Source organism: Diadema antillarum, unplaced genomic scaffold, assembly GCF_040938485.1.
Source record: "Diadema antillarum isolate AM-2024a unplaced genomic scaffold, OU_Dant_1.0 scf00000211, whole genome shotgun sequence".
NCBI classification, from domain to species: Eukaryota; Metazoa; Echinodermata; class Echinoidea; order Diadematoida; family Diadematidae; genus Diadema; species Diadema antillarum.
This window is the reverse complement of record NW_027271100.1, coordinates 62,484-82,743: the sequence shown is the minus strand read 5'-3', so window position 1 is coordinate 82,743 and position 20,260 is coordinate 62,484. Positions and strand designations below refer to the sequence as shown.

General features: G+C 40.2%; 1 protein-coding gene across 1 annotated transcript; it reads left to right on the top strand.

Annotated features, from left to right (window-relative positions):
* The first annotated feature begins 320 nt into the window (after positions 1–320).
* On the top strand, positions 321–19,795 carry LOC139724349 (uncharacterized). The gene is made up of 5 exons (XM_071635502.1): positions 321–378; positions 3,038–3,203; positions 16,235–17,935; positions 18,436–18,766; positions 19,572–19,795. The coding sequence occupies exons 2-5, from the start codon at positions 3,072–3,074 to the stop codon at positions 19,793–19,795; spliced, it is 2,388 nt and encodes a 795-aa protein (XP_071491603.1). The 5' UTR covers positions 321–378; positions 3,038–3,071.
* The last annotated feature ends 465 nt before the right edge of the window (positions 19,796–20,260 follow it).

The following is a 20,260-nucleotide window of genomic DNA, read 5'->3' as shown; positions in this document are numbered from 1 at the left end:
GGGCCCATAAAACGAATATTATGTTGGTAAGACAAGGTTCTGGGTCTGGGCAAATGCATTAATGACGAGGAGCGTGTATTGTAATTATGCACATTCTGATTGATATCAAACAATTGAACAAAATGGTCAGGCATAAGTTTGTTGACACACTGATGAATACATTGCTGATAGGTGGTGATATTTTTCAAAGTAAGCAATTTTATTTGAGTATAACGGGCCTGCTTTAGATTTTGGGTTCGCTCCATGTATAACTCTTTCTATTTTATTTTGCTTTGAAGTCAATTTTTTAGACTGGACTGAAAAGTACTTCCCCACACCATGTTGCAATAAGACAAATAGGGCAAAACAAGAGTGGAGTATAACATCCGTAATACATCGGTAGGTAACATGTAGCTTAGTCTGGATATAATACCAATGTTTGATATTTTTTTCTCTGTCTCTTGTATATGAGGCTTCCATGTTAATTTTGAATCTAAAATAACACCAAGAAATGTTGTTTTCTCTACCCTGGGAATTTGAACATCATTCAATTCCACTTTAACAAAATCAGTGTCATATGATTTGTTGCGATTACTAAAAACAATAAAGTTACATTTGCGGTTGTTAACAGATAATCGATTTGCCTGAAACCATGTACACAATGCTCATGATGCGGACACCAAAATTTGGTGTCCACATCACATAGTACTTTCACTTGTCAGCCATGGCATGGTTACTGTAGATATTGCATTGAGTGTTTCTCAACTCATTGTTTCTAGCAGTTTCTTCAAACATGATTCATTTTATGGTCAAAATAAGCATATTTAGGCCTCCTTAGACCTCATTTTAGTTCAAAATAGTACCTACATGTATGTGATGCAGACACCATTGTGTCATTGGTGACCCCATCATCCTGACAGCCTTGCATTTCAGTTCTATTCATGACTCTTTGCACTTTGTGACGTCTATTCTGAGTCTTCAAGAATCGATTGCTACTGGAACAGTAGGACTTTGTTAGCCATAAATTTCTTCAAAAATATCAAACTATACCTGTGTGATGGGGACACCGTGTCCGCATCATATACAATGTAGGTAACCGTCATTTCATATCCGTTACTCAAAAAGGACTAATTGAGACACAATTCATCTTTCTCAAAAACTTGCATAATTGCATTACTGTATGTTCATTGTGGTCCATTCAAAGTGTTTCTAGAGCAAATTTATGACAGTCTTTTTTTCGTAGTCAAGTTTGACCCTTAATGAACATAAAGAGCATTACTCCCATGACAGGTTAACTTTAGTATTTTGTGAAAAATAATGATGTTACATGGGAAAAGCGCATCTAATGAGGATGCTACATTTATGAACTTGTATCGGTGAAATGGTTTGATGTTGTAAACTCTTTTAATTGGAATTCTCATGAAAAAATCCCTCAAGAGCTCAAATTTGGTGTAGACCTGCATCACATATGTAGGTATTCATGATTTGTAACAGTTGGCCATAAAATTCTAAAATGACCTTTGTTGTCAAACTTTTTTTTAAATTAATTGTTATGATGACCAATAGTTTCAAAGAACTTCATTAAACTTGAATAAAGTGATGATGAAATTTTGACCACTATGTTACATTTCATGCCCCAACCCCATGGAAAGACCCAACCATGTAACGTACATGTTGGGGTTGCTGGTGGGGTCCTTTCTCTGAGTCTGAAATGTGTGACGCTACTGTGTACCAGGATGATGAGCATAGGCCGTATTAAACTTTACGTCATAAGAAAAGGGGGTGCCATTTGATGTACATACTTGTATACATTGGGAATGTGCAACTACAACGATATTAGCCCGAAGAGATATTTTCCTCTCTGTGCCATACATTTTCTGCACAGCGCCTACCAAAAAATTATTGATTTCATTTATATTTAATGACATCAAAGGGCAAATAAGGTTGGTATTTAACTTCACGCTCACTTCCAAGGTATATTGTAATTTTCCAAGGTAAATGTACAAGTAGGCCTATGTTTTAACAATTTAGAGCCGAGAGGTCGATAGTAAATTACTATAAAGAGAAAAATCTGTCTGTCCAGAGGATGCTTTTCTCTTTCTTCTTTTTTCATGGCTCTCCGTATAGGAGGGGATTCCGTGAAGCCAGAGGTAGTCTCGGTGGAACATATCCCCGACAACATTATTACAGACCGATCTTTTGGTCAAGTGCAGTGAATTACACACTGTATGGACCTGAGTGTTTATGAATCATACAAAATCACTGAATGGCAGTGTAGATTAAACGCAAATGTATTGTGTATTCAGAGTAGAAGTCTGCTTGTGATCAGTTTGTTGTGTTGATTTTCATGTCGGTGTTAGTTGTTTGGGAAATAGCATTAGCATTGGCACCCAACTTGAAATCACCCAATATTTACGTGCCCTGAAGATTTCTAAGGTGGCAAATGAACAACGATACAGTACATGGGAGTAGAACTGACATTTAGTGCACTTAAAATGCAGCCATTCTGCTTTCATTTATCATTTTTTCTCGAACTTCACTTTTTTTTTTCTTTCTATCCTTCGTTAGATAGTAGAATCATAGAGGGTACAATTCTGTATTCTTGTACTGTAAGTCATATTTCTCCCATTCATGTACAACTAAAATGTGCTGAATTTTGATAGCCTTATATTTGTGTTCAAAAATTTGGTGCTTGCAATCGAAGTGGAGTGAAAGTGAAGTGCAAATGTGCTGGGTTTGTACTCAGAAAAACTATGATATGGTATCTCACAGTAACATACTGACACCACAGACAATAATCATTCATGTGCACAGTACACGTACAGTGTACATTGTATATTGATTCAGTTTCAATTCATTACAACATATTTTTTATTCAAAATGTTCAACTATTTTATCATTATTTTGTGTACATATTGGCATTGATCAGATTTGATTGAGATGTCGGCAATGATTTAATATCAATTATACAGTGTAAGATTAGCGTTCAAGTTGTTCAAACCCTAAATGTGCCCATCATACAATAGAGATAATGGACAGTCCTTATCTTTACTGACAGGTACCTCGAGCAAGGCCTCACCATCTCAAAGTGAATGGTGGAGGAACTGACAGCTATGTCTTCTATGGAAGACGTAGGGGAGATCAAAATGTCGCCATTCAAGAAGAGGAAACAGAGTATACAATACAGTGACATCTCGGACTCAGAGGAGGAGGAAGAAAAGGAGGTAACTTTTTACTCCTTTATTCGTCTCTTTTTCTTTATCATTGTTTAACTGTTTAAGGAAGCAACATTTGTAGACTAAATGGTTAATTTGCTGGGGTTTGATGCATGGTTATTACCGGTACATGAATTTGAGGGGTAGATAATAAATACAACTATTTAGCAGCTAGAGGGCATTCATCAGATGCTTTGCTTGTGATTGGTTGACACATGTTTTGGGTTCAGTGTGTCGAATTTTCCAATTGTGTTGGCTTCTAATGGTCCTTTACACTACCTGCAGTACATTTCTATGGAAGATCATCAATATTTTACGACTGCACATGAAGAATTCATAAAGTTTTGCAAGTTACGTTTCTGTTATAATTATTATTGGAATGCATTGTTAATCTACATTTGATGTCACAAGGCTTGTTGGGCCTTTGCTAGATATACACTAACAATAAGGTAACTCTGACTTTGTAGCGCCAGCTTACAAACAACTGCAGAGACTCCAACTCTCCCACTTTCGATGAGAGGTCTCTAGCCAAAAGACCATTTTCGCAATTTAATCTCCCATTCTCACGCTTGAGATTTAATTTCTCCCACCCTGGCTCTGTGGTTCCGGCTTAAGATGTATTATGATACATGAAATGAAATTGTATTTTATATAAAATGAAGTTTTATTAAGCCCAAATATATGATATGAATCACTGAAATATTACTTCCTTAGTGCCATCATATGATAAAAATACAATGTAAGCATGAGAAATAGCACAAGAGCATTTAGAACCCTAGAGTTCCAGGGCCCTTTACTCATGGCCCTGGACCCCAGCTGAAGGGGACTTCATGCTTCACGCTCGTGATATGCTCTTTGCGCACATCAAGGTGGAGTCTCCAGTTTGCTAGGGTTTTCAGGTTGGAGAATCTCCAGATCAGAAGGTGCTTGGGGTTGGAGGCTCAGTCTCTGCAACTGAGATCCTTCACTGATTGCTTTGCTCTTGAACCTTCTTCGTTATACTGCTGTACATTGCATGTACATATGTTATGTGCAGTGCACTTGTTGGTTGGCTCCCAGTTGTATTCCTTGCCATTAATTACTTGTGTACATCAGCATGGGCATTCTATTCATCCTGTTTGATCCCCCCTTCCCCAATTCTGGTTTTCTCACACCCCTTTCAATACCCCTCATCACTGTGTTCCTAATCTTGTTTGAGGTTGCCTCGACATCCACCTTCATCATTGGCCCGTTGCCCACCCATTAGCTTTATAGGGATCATCACTGCACTGGCCCTGCCCTACCCTTCCTTTTTGTTTGCTCACTCCATTGCTGTAATCTCTCCTTGCCATACCGGATTGGCTTGCTGCTAATGACACTCTACTCACTCCTTTTGTTTCCTTTGTTCTGTGTCCCTAAACCCTCCCAGATACATGTAGTACATGTTTTTACATTGCTTAACCTGTTGAGGACGAGTCCCGAGTATACACACTGTACTTTGGCAGGTGTATATGGGAAATGTGTGTTGTATCAAAATCAAACCGTCCTCAATGGGTTAACATTTAGGCAGTGATGTTTTGTTATCCATATCATGTGACCATCTACAAATTTGTAGCTCAAAACCCACAAAAAGTAGGCTGCAATATCTTCTTCAGCTAATTCACTTTTTGAATGACAGGATTAATGAATTAACCGGTCTCTTGTACATACAATGTACAAATGTACATCAAGTTCTTGACATGCACCATTGTAGTGTATGTGAAGCTACAAAAATATTCAATGCTCCATGTAGTTCATGTTAAATCCCAGGAATTAGTGCCTATACAAATATGGCAGTTTATATTTTTATGTGATTTGCACAGACGTTGTGAAGTTGGTGTTAAATGTTAGAGGCATAATTTACCATTTGCAGATAAAACAAAAACCCAATAATGCTGAAATGTGAGTTAGGGATAAAAACAACCACTATGCAAACTTGAATCCGTATAATCGATGGTAAGTATTGTGAAATACACAAAATGTGAACAGTAGTTAAAATAAAAGTGTTTCCAGACTAGACCGTCTACAGTTACAGTTTATTGAGAAAAATACTGATATCTCCTTATATTTCAGGCTTTATTGCAAAAAAAAAAAAAATTATATGGTAGTGTCAGAGGACAGAATTTTGTGTTGAGAAAGTGTATTACATTGCACGGGCTTGGTGTGCCTACAGTACTGTATAGGGTGTACCCCGTGTTCACATTGGTCCCCGCGACGCGGGGACAGCCACAAGAGGTCTTATCTTTTTTACGACTGACCGTTCACATTAGTTACGTTCAGACGGCAGGCCCTAACCTCGAGGTTTAGCTCTTGCCCCCTAACTACGACGTGTGTCCACACGACGAACCTTAACCTCGAGGTTACGAAACATCGAGATTAAGCTTCTGCCCTCCGTAACGAGAGGGTCCCACTCGATGTTAAAACCACAAAACCGGAAGTTTCAGCCCACACTGCTAACAAGGCGTCTATTTATTCTTTAGTCGAACCCTGTCGGACTCGCTTACAGGTACTCTTTTTCTCTGTCATGGTATGCAGAGATAGCACTGCACTGTTGACTTTACATGTATGTCTTTATGAAGATATTTGTGGAACACATTTTTTTAGCGTCGGAGAAGAATATAGAATACAGTAGCGAGTTTGACGTGTTCAGTTTCAGAGATCAAGCGCATGGGAAGAAAAGATGATATTGTTGTGTCGTGCGTCATAGGTTTTTCAAGTGTAGTGTATTTGTGGTGTACGTTTTGGAGGTTGACCCGGAAGCAGAGGGAAATTGTGGGGGCTGGAGTTTACGGCGAGGTCACTCTTAACTTCGAGTTCGTTGTGTTTTGTGTCCACACGGTGCTTAGCTACGAGTGGGGACCCCCGCGGCTCGTGGTTAGAGCGCTAACCATAAGATTTCTCGTGGCTCGAAACATCGAGCAAACCTCGAGGTTTGCTAACTATGAGTGCGTCTTCACAGTCCCTAACTACAAGCACTAACCTCGAAGTTTCTTAACTTCGTGGTTAAGGGCTCCCGTCTGAACGTAACTATTGGTATCTCATCTGTCCCCGAGCTGTGGGGGCATTTTGGGGCTTGGAGCGAGCTCTGCCACTTGAATCCAGGCATAGCGCATGCGCACATTTGATGACCACAGCTGGACGCTATCAATTACGCCCCAAGGTCACTCTCCCCTCCAAATCTTGTCCCCATACCCGACTTCGCGGGGACGAGGGGACAAGTCCCAGCGAGCGTTCTGGGGCTGCCATCCCATGCTAGTAATCCCCCAGCTAGTTTCACTTCACCACTTTGGGGCTTGTGTACTTGCACATGTTAAGATATAGTTCTGTTGGTTGATTAATGTTGAAGTTGAGATGCTATGGGAGAGATAGAAATGAGTATGCGCCTTGCAATTACAGTTGAGGTTATACAGAATATGAAAATAATAACCACAAATACAACTTTTACGGAAAGGAGGAGTGATACTTTTGTGAGTGACCAGTCACAGAAAGTGCTGAGCCAACCAGTTTTGGTGGTCTGGGGCATTGCACCTTGCTCTGCAGAGAGGGGGAGAGGCAATAAGGTCACTGGAAGAAATCTGTTGGAAGTAGGCTTGTATTTCGTTTTCTAAATGATATTTATGTTGAGTACATGATTTCTGTATGCATATATGCTTATTGTATGAAGTTTACAAGTAATTTGAATGTATTTTACCGTTTTATTGTGTAAAGGGGCCCCGACCACAAGCTGTGCTTCACTGGGGTCCCAAACCTGTCATTCTAAATTTTTACAGTTATGTCTTGTATTTTTGTCATGTTTGATTTGGTTTGAATAAACTGAACTGAACGGTAAATAGAGTAAATGAACAGTGGAGGTGAATGAAGTTATTGTCCTCTCAGCCATTGACCCTGTGTCCAGTGTGTGTTAGCTGCACACAGAGTACACAGCAGTGCACTCAACCACACACTTGGCACAGAGTAGGAGTGAAGAGTTATGTAATTTACGCCGTGCGATGGAGTTTGTCAAGTGGATGAATATTGGTCTGAACAGGGAGGTGAGAGGAAAAGGAGTGGGCACTGGATTAGTGTCTTTTGAACCATCCTGGGAGCCGCACTCCCCAAGAGACCACTCCACTAACTAGATTACTGCCGCTTGGCCGCACAGTGCACATGCGCAATCCTTGTCGACAGGCTGGTGGGTCTCACCCCTCCCTGGCCAGAACCTGGATTACTCCACGTGGTACTGGTGGGTGATGTATACTGGTGCATTACTGGTGCATTACCCATTGCTGTGCCTGCAAACAACACTGGTGCATTGTGATGTCCAGTGAACTGGTTGCATGGTCACATTTTGAATTTTGCAGCTAGTATTCAAGGTATTATAATTTATGTGCATTTACATGTCCATGTACTATAAGATTTCTTGGGAACAAATGTACTTTGCATGCTATTAGGCCTATGGTGAAATAACTTTTACATGAAATGGAAACAAATTAACACAGACTTAAAAACATTTAATAATAATGATTAGCAGCACCAATAATAATATACTGATTGTAAGAATATGAAGGAAACATGAACAGCTGAGTAGTGGAACACAGGCCCTAATAATGTATGATGATAATAATAATTTTAATACCAAGCTAGCACAGAAAATACCAACCACAACAGCAACAACCATCATACAAATACCCATTCAGATTTCAAATAAGAATAAAACAAAAACAGAGAGGCAGACAAAAAAAAAAAGCGCCATGGTGAATATCTTATCAGGCATACAGTGATACAGGACATGTGAGATAGTTCAGCTCTCACTAGTTATGTTCAGACGGCAGGCCCTAACCTCGAGGTTTAGCTCTTGCCCCCTAACTACGACGTGTGTCCACACGACGAATCTTAACCTCGAGGTTACGAAACCTCGAGGTTAAGCTTCTGCCCCCCCGTAACTACGAGTGGGTCCCACTCGATGTTAAAACCACAAAAGCGGAAGTTTCAGCCCACACTGCTAACAAGGCGTCTATTTATTCTATAGTCCAACCCTGTCGGACTCACTTACACTGCAGAGATAGCACTGCACTGATGACTTTATGCCTTTGTGAAGATATTCGTCGAAAACATTTTTTTAGCGTCGGAGAAGAATATAGAATACAGTAGCGAGTTTGACGTGTTCAGTTTCAGAGATCAAGCGCATGGGAAGAAAAGATGATGTTGTTGTGTCGTGCGTCATAGGTTTTTCACATGTAGTGTATTTGTGGTGTACGTTTGGGAGGTTGACCCGGAAGTAGAGGGAAATTGTGGGGGCTGGAGTTTACGGCGAGGTCACTCTTAACTTCGAGTTCGTTGTTTTTTGTGTCCACACGGTGCTTAACTACGAGTGGGGACCCCCCGCGGCTCGTGGTTAGAGCGCTAACCATAAGATTTCTCGTGGCTCGAAACATCGAGCAAACCTCGAGGTTTGCTAACTACGAGTGCGTCTTCACGGTCCCTAACTACAAGCTCTAACCTCGAAGTTTCCTAACTTCGAGGTTAAGGGCTCCCGTCTGAACGTAACTACTGAACTCTCACATGTTTTCACCATACACCAGGCAAGGAGGCAAGTTATTTCACCAAGATAAGGTCCTATAGTAGTCTCCATCATGACCACTCTGTTGTAGATTCGAGCCCTCCTGCCTCAATATATCCCCAGCATACAACGAAAAAACATTCAAATAGTGTTTTCATCCCCTGGAGAACTAAAATTGCTCTCAAAAATATGTTAGTGGGACCAGAAAAAACATGTCTTGGCGGATGTACGCAAGTTTCCCAAAAAATATGACAAGAGAACCAACACGAGCGAACAATGAAGTGATACATCAGACTAAAGAAAAGCCCCAACATCTGCTGATCTACAGGTGAATTTCATCAGCACTAGTCAGGATTTACACTTGACATTGCGTCGTAATTTGATTAAGACAAGAACAAAACGATGGCTATTGTTAAACAGTTGCATTGTCAAAACTCGACTTCTTCTTGGCCGATTTTCAAAATTTTTGTATCTATCGAGAGCTGAATTCTTAGACTAGCAGGTCCCAAGAGTATATGCCATGTGAGCCTGCATAAAGAATGTAAAACCCTCATACACGTCCTTGTGAACACACACAAGTCAACTGGCCTGTCCATACTCCTAACGATAGAGGGCCAAATCACCGCGGCCCCGAGGATCGAACATCAAACAGCAGTGATAACGATCAGACTGACCTCGTTACGTAAGAGGTCGTTTACTTGTTCTTTGGGGCACTGATCCCTTGTAATCCTGTGTTGAGTGATAGGGAAAACCCTCAGGGCAGAGTGCCCACTCCTTTTTGTCTCACCTCCCTGGTCTGAATGAATGGAAGTTGTAATAACCGTTATTATTGGTTCATTTAGATATCATGTTTATATGATTAGAGTGTGTATCAGCGTCATACGGACCTTTACAATTACAGTAGGTGATAAGCACAATCAGGGTATGCAATCATGACTTTCTCACTTTAAAAAATTGTAACTTCTAAAAGAATGCACCAACTGACTTAAAAATTCACATGCAGCATGCTAAGACATCAGTAATCACATGTGGTACGACAATAGCTAATTTCTTCTCATTTACTGTTAATTATTGAAGGTTAATTACCAAAAAGTCCCCCAAAACCCACGTAATGCGTCAAAAAAAGCGTTTTACAACTTACGTAAAATCAAGATTTGAGGTCCATATCTTAAGTCTACCCCTATGTGTTTGGTATCAAATTAATGGATTTTTTCCTGGCATTGCTTGCATGCAATAAAAAACAGTGGTTCTTTCAGCTGGAGAAAGTTATAAGGTCTGAAGTCCCATCCTGGTAGGAGTGTAATGCTAGCTTTTTTTTGTGACATTGTGACCTTTTAACCCATGCTGTACAGCTATACATGGAGAAACAGCTTATTTTTCTGCTTTTCCTGAAAGTACTGAAGACACACTACAATCTGGTGCGCTGTTTGCCAATAAATGTTCAGCCAGTTTTGAGTTTTGAACCATTTTCAAATGCTGAGTAAAATAAGTGCAGCCGTTTTTCGGTATTTTCAGTGAGGTATATCCTACTGTATTTGACTACTTTAAAGACTCTTTTCCCCTTATTGAATATCCTTGTTTTTTTAACCATGAATTGTACATATGTAGAAATCTATTGTGTGAAAATTTTAGCAAATTTGAGCAATAGGAACTTATTTTTTTATATTTTTACAAATTGCTGAGCATAAATAAGTGCGATACACGCCCATGTTATACTGCATGAAGGTCATACAGTATGATAAGTGTTCAGTGTTCATATTTCAATGCTTGTTCAATTTCTAAAGATATCATAATCAAAAACATATCATTTTGGCTTAATATGTCATTGTTTGACTGTCACAGCTTGGATATCAACTCAAGTCATCATAAATCTCACATTCATTCTTCTATCTGTGTTTACAAATATGAGAATTGATCCAAACACTGTGCGCACATTCAAGGTCAAACTGTACAGATAATTTTTTGATGAAAAATATAATATCTTCCAAAGTACCAGCCCTAATTTCATAAAAATTTGTAATAATGGCCACTATATTTCTGTTACCTATTCCTGAAAGTTTCGCCTCTTCACTCTTTGGCAAAAGTGAATATGATAAAATATGTAAAAGTGGTTTTATTTGAATTCAAAATAATGCCTATAAAATTGATCATCCATTTCGAGAAGTGAAAATATGAAATTCATTCATATTTTGTGATATGTCGTGGCTATGTGCTGGTGGTGAATGAAAGAGATATTTATCAGGAATATCGAACAGCATTATCAGATGAAAAAAACATTCTCCTTTTTTTTAATGAATTTTTCCAATATAGTCATTTCAATGTAATTCGAACACCCCTAATTTAAATGCTAATTTATGCGCAGTTTAATGCAAAATTTTGACTCGTTCTTTACATGAAATGAAAATTTGAACACTCAGCTACAACAAACAACAAAAAAAGCATTTTCACCAAGTTTTTTCATTTTTGCCCTGTTACACAATTGCATACCCTGATTGTGCTATTGACCAGTATGAGTAAGTTAGTGAGGATAAATGCCGAACAACATGTGAGGTTGGCATGAATGCAGGTCATTTTGAGTCAATGATAATGTGGATATTGTAAACAGTATACCAAAACCAAGTGCAGGTTTTGTTAAGTTAATGAGGTGATTATATTATGAACTGATAAAGGTTAATATAGGAGAAGAATAAGTTTGTTTTATGTTTTCATGCATGAATCATTGGTACCAGTATAACATGTTAGTATTTGATGTGCAACTTAGTAAAAAAGAAGTTTTGGCATGGATTGTGTTAAGCAAGATTACTGAGGAAATGAAAGCAGTCGATAATGCTTTGGAAATAATAATTCAACTTTTTAATCTATTTGAAGGAGTTGATAAGCATTTGACATAATATTACATAAAGCAGTTATGATGTGCAATTCAGTGGTATTGTAAACCATAATGGAGATTATTATATATCACCGGTCGTTGAGGAAAAATTATGCATTTTGAGTTACAGTTTTAATACTTTACTTTACTTTACTTTTTCCTTCCGCTTAAAAGTACCCGGGGGCGTCGCGGGGAGATATAAGCATCTATATGCTGCAAAGCCTGGAGAAGGGACATATCGTGAGCATTCAGGGTATCTGCCACAGAGTCTCTCCAGCGTCGCCTTGGTCTGCCTCTGGCTCTTGCACCCGAGTATCTCAGGTTGTAAGCTTGTAAGGGGGGCTGGTTGGGTGGCATGCGTGTGAGGTGACCGAACCATTTAATACGTTGTTGCTTGAAATGATGTAGGACAGATGTGGCGCCTACCATGTCTCTGATCACCTCATTTCGTATCATGTCCCTCCTGGTCTTGTTCACGGCTTTCCTCAGACACTTCATCTCGCATGTTACCAGCTTCTGCTCAAGAGTTCTTGTTAGGGGCCATGTCTGGCACTGGTACAAATGTAAGTGAGAGTTGGCAGGAAGATGGTGTTGATGAGCTTTGCCTTTGTGCACTTTGGGATATTGGGGTGTCTAAGAAGGGGGGCCAGTTGGTAGCTGACAGCCTTTGCTTTCTGACAGCGTGTTTCTATTTCTCTGTCTAGTTTCCCATCTACTGTAAATATGCTGCCCAGGTACTTGAACTCAGTTGTCTGCTTCAGTTGAGCTCCATTGATGTTGATTTCAAGCTTCTCTGGGGTTCTACTGACTGTCATGGCTTCAGTCTTACTCACACTGATTTTCATGTCATAACTCTCACAGCATGCGTTGAGCAGATCTGTGTGTTCCTGCAGTTTATCCTTGTTGTTGTTCATTATGGCTTGATCATCAGCAAACAAGAGTTCATTTAGTGCCTCCAGATCTGGGTTTGCCTCCTTTGTGATCTGGTCCATGTACAGTATATGATAAAGAGCAGGGGGGAGAGGACACAGCCCTGTCTCACCCCGGAAGATACGGGGAACCAGTTGGAAAGTCCACTAGAGGTGGAGAGAGTTTTAATGATTGCAGCAAATTATATGGACGGAGACGAACAATTTAGAGCTTTTGTGATTTGTGCCATGTAGAACCAAGTGGGTTTTGGGTAACAAGCTAACATATTGCTGGTGTAATCATGGCATATATGAAGTGTGTTATGATGTTTGTTTTTTCTCTCTGCTTGTTCTTTGCAGGGTTTCTTTTTTGTTTCTGTTTTATTACTTTGAAGTAATAAAACAGAAACGAACAGTAATAAACTCACATATCACTGCAGATCAACTGGTCCGCTCATTCATTTATGAGTACTTCCCGGGTATCTGAAAACCAACCAATCCCTAGGGTTCATCCCAGCCCCCAGCCCCCGACAGTAGGATGTTTTGTTATACAACAGACCTACACATATACAATTGTATACATGCACCTGATATCTTGATTTTTTTTTTTAGATCACTGCTCCCGAAGGTAAACTGGACCTTTGAATGCAAAAGCAAGGTTTTATCATCCTCCTTGTGACATTTAAGTGTGAACAGACCTACAATGTAGAAGGAGAGGAAATATGAACTTGCAATTAGGCAGCAGGAGGAAATGAGAGAAAGAAAGAGAATCTGAGTGAGGAATGACATGATTCAATCTACCATAAAATGCCTCATTTCCAAAGTACTGTAATTGTAATTTAATAATGCATGCTGTCTGGTATCATCATATACTTGGCTGTAGATGATTGGCCGGTTGAGAAGAGTGGCAAATTCCCATATCAGATGGGGGGAAAAAAATAACTTTAAAGTGCTTGGTCTGTGTGGGTATGGTAGATCGGCATATCATGTAGGAAGATGTTCTCAGGCAAGGTGGGAAAATGATATCTGATCTGGCAGGTTGTGTGAAGGCATGGTAAGAAAATCATTTCTGCTCTGGTAGTAAAACCCGGGAGCGTGGGGATATCATGGAATTGGAAGGCTGGCCTGGCTCAGATTATTTTCAAGAATCTCCGTAACCAACTGTGTACAGCTCTACAATTCACTGATCTCTGTGTAAGTTAAAGTATACACTCAGCCAAAAAATCTTGACTGGAGTGGACCGTTACTTGATAAGAGTACGCTTCAGTGCACATGTATACTTGCTGACATGTGCTACACCTTGTATTCGTGGTTTTTAATTGTCTCCCGGTGAGCACTGAGTGAAGACTGATTCAATTGGGCCACCAACATCTCCCCAGGCTTCTAGTCTTTGATATATACGTGATCAGAGATACATTATGTAGCATCACAGAAATGAAAAAGATTGAATTTGTTAGGCCTTTGTGCCTCATTGTTTTGCAATCTTAGTTCTGCACATATACTGTTGTACATACTGTACATGCGGTTGCATTTTTCTAATGTGTACTTCTACTTTATGTAGTATCCCCTTTCTGGTACCATGAGTATTATAGTCTTTGATTACCTGTATAACAGACAGGGCTATAAGTTGTATAGTCATGTATGCCATGGTACAGTATTATCATACCCTTGATTACATCTCTCTGGTATACCTTGTGTACAAAAATTGGAATACTGTAAAAGTGGAAAAGTTCACAGTATTGGAATTTTTGCACATTTCACCCAGCCAGAAACTACTGCAAAAATAAAAGCACACAAATATTTTTGCCTGCCGTATGTTCCACTAATTGATGTCTTGATTCCGCAGAATTAAAAACATACGAAACTCTTCTTACCCGGCTAAGCACAAAAGATTAGTCTCGCAAAAATATCCACTTTTACAGTACTTAGCTTGTACCACAACTTTTCACTTGTCCTTTTGTGTATATGCAGCTTGCAAGATTGTGCGTGGTCGAGATCCAGCAGAGCAAAAATTTTTGACAATACATCGTGAATCCTGGTAGTACCATTCTAATATTGTAAAAGTGGTTTCTTTCGCGTACAGATACTTTCGCGGTTTCTATCGGTGCAGACTTTTTCGCGTGTGTTTAAATTTGCAGTCTGCAAACTCTGTGAATTCACAGTCGGCAAAAACTGTTTTATTTTGCACATGAAAACCCAAACTATAATCCAATTATTCTTTTATTTATTAAATAGAAATTGGAATTCAATGCAGGCTTACCTGAAATCCCGTCTCTCGAGTACTTTAACATGCTTGTACCTACATTGTGCGGTATCGCTGTGTGTGTGTTGACCATCAATACACTCAATGCGCGGAATCTTCGTGTGTGCATGTGCGCAATAGCGTTGTAACAAGCGGTTAGTTCAAAACATTTCCTTGCGTGGTTAATTTCGTGCGACATTTCAAAACATTTTCGCGTAATGTTAAATTCGCGGTTCAACCTCTAAGCACGAAAAGCGTGAAAATAAAATCACCGCGAAAGAAACCACTGTTACAGTATCCCTGCTGGTTGTTAAGCCTTCCTATCAAATTGTACAGATAATTCTGGAGAATCAGTGATTTAGTAATTTGTGAGAGTAAATGTATCTGTATATGAAATTTTCAGCTCATACTGTACAATGGCTGTGGGACACTTGTACAATATAAAGTCTGGGACCACCCATGGGAGATAAGACTTGAACCTTAGGAAACTGTACCTTGTAACTGGTTCAGGGTTCCCACAGTCATGGAAAATCCTGGAAAATCCTGGAAAAATTTGTGGTCATGGAATGTCAGGGAATTTGGAAAATTTGTGAAAAGTCATGGAAAAATCATGGAATTGCATTTACCTCTTGGCTATGGCAGCTTTCCAGTTTGTCGTGTCTCGCAACTCTCATACTCTTTGATCATACTCTGCTACTATAATTGGTGTTAATGATTTCCATTTTTCCCAGTTTTGTGACATATTCCAAATTCTACATAACTCCCGGGACATATAGTTATACTAATGATAATAGATGTACATGTCATGAGTAAGATAGTGGGTGGAACGGATGGCTGGGAGGGGAGGTGGAGGCCATCATAACGTGTCTGATTTTGGGAACCGTGCCAGAAAGGAAGTCATGGAAAGCAGCAATTTAGTCATGGAAAAGTCATGGAATTCTGTTTTCAAATTTCTGTGGGAACCCTGTGGTTGGATAGAAATTAGGACTGTTACAAAGCATTTAAAAGAATAATACAAATTTCGTTTCAGAATATATATACAAGTGTGTAGGTGTACTGTTTCAACATGGTTGTGATTCTCAGAAGAGCTACAGATATGAAAGGCCAGAAACTGAAAGATTGTGCATCGATAGGATTATGCATCGATAAGATAAGTCTAACACAGAATGCAACACATTGATTGAGCTCCACCTTGTGGAGAGAAAGAAAAAGAGGAAGAAGGGAAGGCCGTGCATGTATGCTTACACTTGTCTGGAAGCTCATGTCACCAGAAATGCAAATCAAAACAAATTCTTCTAGAGAAAGACACATCCAGGACTTCTTGCACAGCCCTATAATGGCACTTAAATGAACAAGTTCATGATGTCTAGCTGTTTTGTTTTAGTCTACTTAAATGTAACTCTTGTCATCGTGTTCTAGAATTTCTGTGTTACTATTTGTCTTTTTTATGCTTGTATATTTTAGGAAGAGTTCATATCTGTGGAGGTCCACCAAGATCATTTGAAAGTGGACTGGCTGAAACAGCGACCCTCCCACTCTGGAAAAGTTAGGAGGAAGATATCTATGCAGAGGAGCCACATCAGAGCAGACATGACCGAAATAAGTAGTGAGGATTCAGCCGCAAGCAGCATGCATGCCACTTCAAAGCTGACAAACTTGCATTTGAGGCTCGGCATAGACAATAGAACTGTTGCTCTCTCTTGCCCATCTGCTGCCGGTGCAGTGCCAGGGGTGCCGAAAAAGACATCTATCGCTTCAAGTAAGTCTGTGTGCAGGTCTGAGAATGAGGGAGGGGAGTGGCCTGTCTCAGACGAGCCATCCTCTCGTAAGCTGGACGCGATTTCTCATCGAACAGATTCACCGGAATTAGTGGAGCTGTATACGACTGACAGCTCAGCAGTCAGGCAGGAGGAGAACTTGTCATCCGGCAGCTCTGACGTCATTTGTTTGGATTCCCCTGCGTCATGTTCACATGTGAGGAAGAGGGCTTCACCTATAACAATCACTTCATCTTCTGATGCAGACGATTGTAGCCATGATGATAACAGTGATGTTGAGGTGAGGAGCCGTCAAGACAGTGACTCTGGTGACAGTGACTCGGATTCCAGCTTTTTGCCAGAATTGCAGATGAGCCCTAGATTATCACAAAGCCCTAAGGTATCACTTAGCCCTAAAGTATCACTTCCAAGGACTCCGTCCCCCCTACCTTCGAGGGCAAATAAACAGTGTGAAGACGAGCATGATCATTCCGCAAAGACTTTGTTTGAGACTCAGTCACATGAAGACTGTGAAAATGAAGAAAAAGTAAAAAGCAGCAACTCTTTGTGGGCATGTTGGTCGTCGCTAGAGTCTGCACCAGAGCACATGAAATGTGCTAACAGCTCGGTTAAATCTGTTGGACAAAACAGGGACACCGTTAAATGTGGGGACAGAATCTCATCATTTAGTACGATGAAGCTGAACACGATAGATACCTGCATTGAAGAGATCCCTGCAGCCATGGATTTTATATGTTCTTTCACCACGTCCAAGTGTAAACCCGATGCCAGATTTTATGCTGACCTCATCAGGAACACACTTCCATCCTGTCGGACCAGTGTTGAGAGTGCCCTGGTGTATCAAACCATGAAGTATGTGCAACATCTCCATCACCCCGGAGTAAGTGACATGCCTATTACGTGGGAGGGCTTAAAGCACCTTGGAGATGTCCTCATACGGCCACCATGTAATTCCTTTGAGTGGCACAAGGACCTCGCTGCACTGCGCCTCATTGCCAGCGTCCTTGAGGATGACGTGGAAAGGAAGCTGAGGTGGAATACAGCAAGGAGACCCACATGCCATGCACATGCCATTCTCAATCCAGGTACCTGTAAAGACAAGTGCATGGTGGTGGCAAGGTGGATCCATTCCCTGGTAGTGGAACTTCGACCGCCTCCCACAAGCAGCAATTCCACATCTGCCAGGCGGGGTAAGCCTTCCCTGCAGTGTAGGTGTTCTGAAGGCCTGTGCCATATGAACCATGTTCTGCCGGTCTTTGAGAAGCTGTTGCAGATCAGCATCGCCCTGACTGGCTGCTTGAACCACAGAGACCATGTTGAGATGATTGCGCAAGAAATAAGTGGCCTGCATCTTCAGGGTCTTCCTCAAATGCAGCTCATGTTTGAGGTAAGTGTTTAACTTCAAAGATTACTCTGACACAAAAAGAACCTTGCTGTCTCTTTGGTAAAGAAATAGATAAATAAGAAGAAATAATCATACATTAATGTTCTTTCTTGTGTCTATTTGTTGTTAACCTTACATATGAACTGAACTCATATGATCAATCTAGCATTACATCCACTTTACGAAAATTGGATACCGTTATCATGTCATTCATGGGTAGAAAACTTTATCAATTCTGGTTAACCTACATTGGCAGTTATCCATCATAGAAGGCTGGCATGCAGTATAAATCAGAAACACTTGTACAGCAAAGTTTACCTTCAAAGTTATAATTTATTGCTTTTACTCATAATGAGTGTATATGGGGAATGTTAAAATAATGAAAAAAAATGGAATGACCATTCCCATGAAATTGCCTTTTTCATAACTGTGAAGTATGTGTGAATCTATACTCTCTCTTCCATCTACTCTTCATCATTTGTTGGTGTCCACTCTCATTCTAGACACTCAAACATGACTTCCTCAGCCTCAGGCTCGCAGAGCTTACCTTCAACTGGCACTTTGAATCTGAATATGGTGGCATTTCTTCATGGGACGAGATACTCTCATTATCCAAGATTGTCAGCAAGTACTTCCAGTATGTGCCAAAACAGCGCAGAGACGACAAGAGTGGTGATGCCAGTGATTCAGAAGAGACCGACTACAACGACAACAGCCTTGGATTTAAGGAGAGAAAGAGGGAAGATTATCTGCGTTGGTATCGACAACAGGTGGTGGTGATGGTGTACTTGCTGCTGATCATGTTCAAGTGCTATCTCAAGTGCTATCTTGGAGGTATGTTCAGATTTTATTCATCATTATATTTTATGCCATTTTTCATGAAGCATGAACTTGTCAGAATGCACACAGTAATAACAAAATCATCGAAAAAGTTGTAAAAAAGAAAGTTTGATGCTTGTATTTTGGGGGTTTTTTTAGTCCCCATAAATAATAAAAAGATTTTTTTCTTTAAGAACATAAAATGTGCGTGTTCAGTTCCAACACAAGCAGCAATCTTGAAATTTTTGCGCAAGTTCGTGCAACCAGAAACAAGCGCAAAAATATTAAAAAAGCACGCCATACTTGCCATATTTTCCAGTATTTAATGTCTTGATTGCATGGAATTAAAGACACACAAAACTTATCTTACCCGTTCGGGTGTGAAAAAAATTACTCATGCAAAAGTATCCACTTTTACAGTATGCAAATGTTTGTTCTCTATGAAATTTGGTTTTTCTGTTTGGAATAGCAAATAAGTCTGCCGTTTGAAGGAAGGTTCCTCTCTTGTGCATGATCCCAGTAAGCTGACAAACATACCAGATCATCCACCCGTAGATCTTATCTACTTTGACCCCTTGATACCAGTATCCTAAAAGTGTTATTGACATTACATTTGTTCACATGTAGCCTGTGGAATTTAAAGAGTATTTCAATAGTGTGAAGGGAAAGTCCTTGTTGCAAATACCATTTGTTTAGATGATATTCTTGTAGTATGGTGGTCATGATAACCATTCAGAATGATCTCAGAAATTGAATGTAGTTGCTATTTAGTGACAATCTGATTTTTTTAAAAACTTTTTTCTTCCATTAATATCTCAAGAAGCTACGCAGCAGAGGAGCAGCTCCAGCCCCGCCCCAGGGGTGAAGAAGCACGGCGAATTGAGGCTTCTTCAAGTTGAGGAGGACAAGTTATGCCTCCTCCAGATCGGGGACTCGGTGGATCAGCTGACGGCTCGTCTCTTGCACGACTGCCAGGGTCAACTTGATCCCAGGGCAAAGCTGTGGCTGATTGAAATGAGTTTGCTCTATGAATGGGTGGCATGAAAACAGCCCCAATGATCACCACACTCTAACCTTATGATATCCTTCTACTTTATGGTTTGTTGCCTGATCTAACCTTTCCAGCAACCATGTGACCGGAATCTACTCAGAGACGGTGAAGATGGCTCTCTTTGACATTGTTTGACTTATTGTTAGGAGAGTCAGGGTCATCTCTTGATGAATTCAAACTGTGTAGACCGATGCAGAGTCAAGTGAAGAATTCCTCTATTCATTGCACTTCTGTAAGTGTGCCAGGTTTCCTCAAATTGACTTCTGAACAATTTTGTTGAGGAAATAATGCTTTGTGAAAGAGGATGCAAGGTGTGAGGATTAGCGTAGAGCACATGGGATGAAATCTGCAGCTACAGCACTTACCTCGCTGTATAACAGGCATAAAGTATGTTGACATGAAGGCTGATATCTTTAAAGTTCTGAAACCTTTGCTGCTCTAGAGCTCATAACATTGCA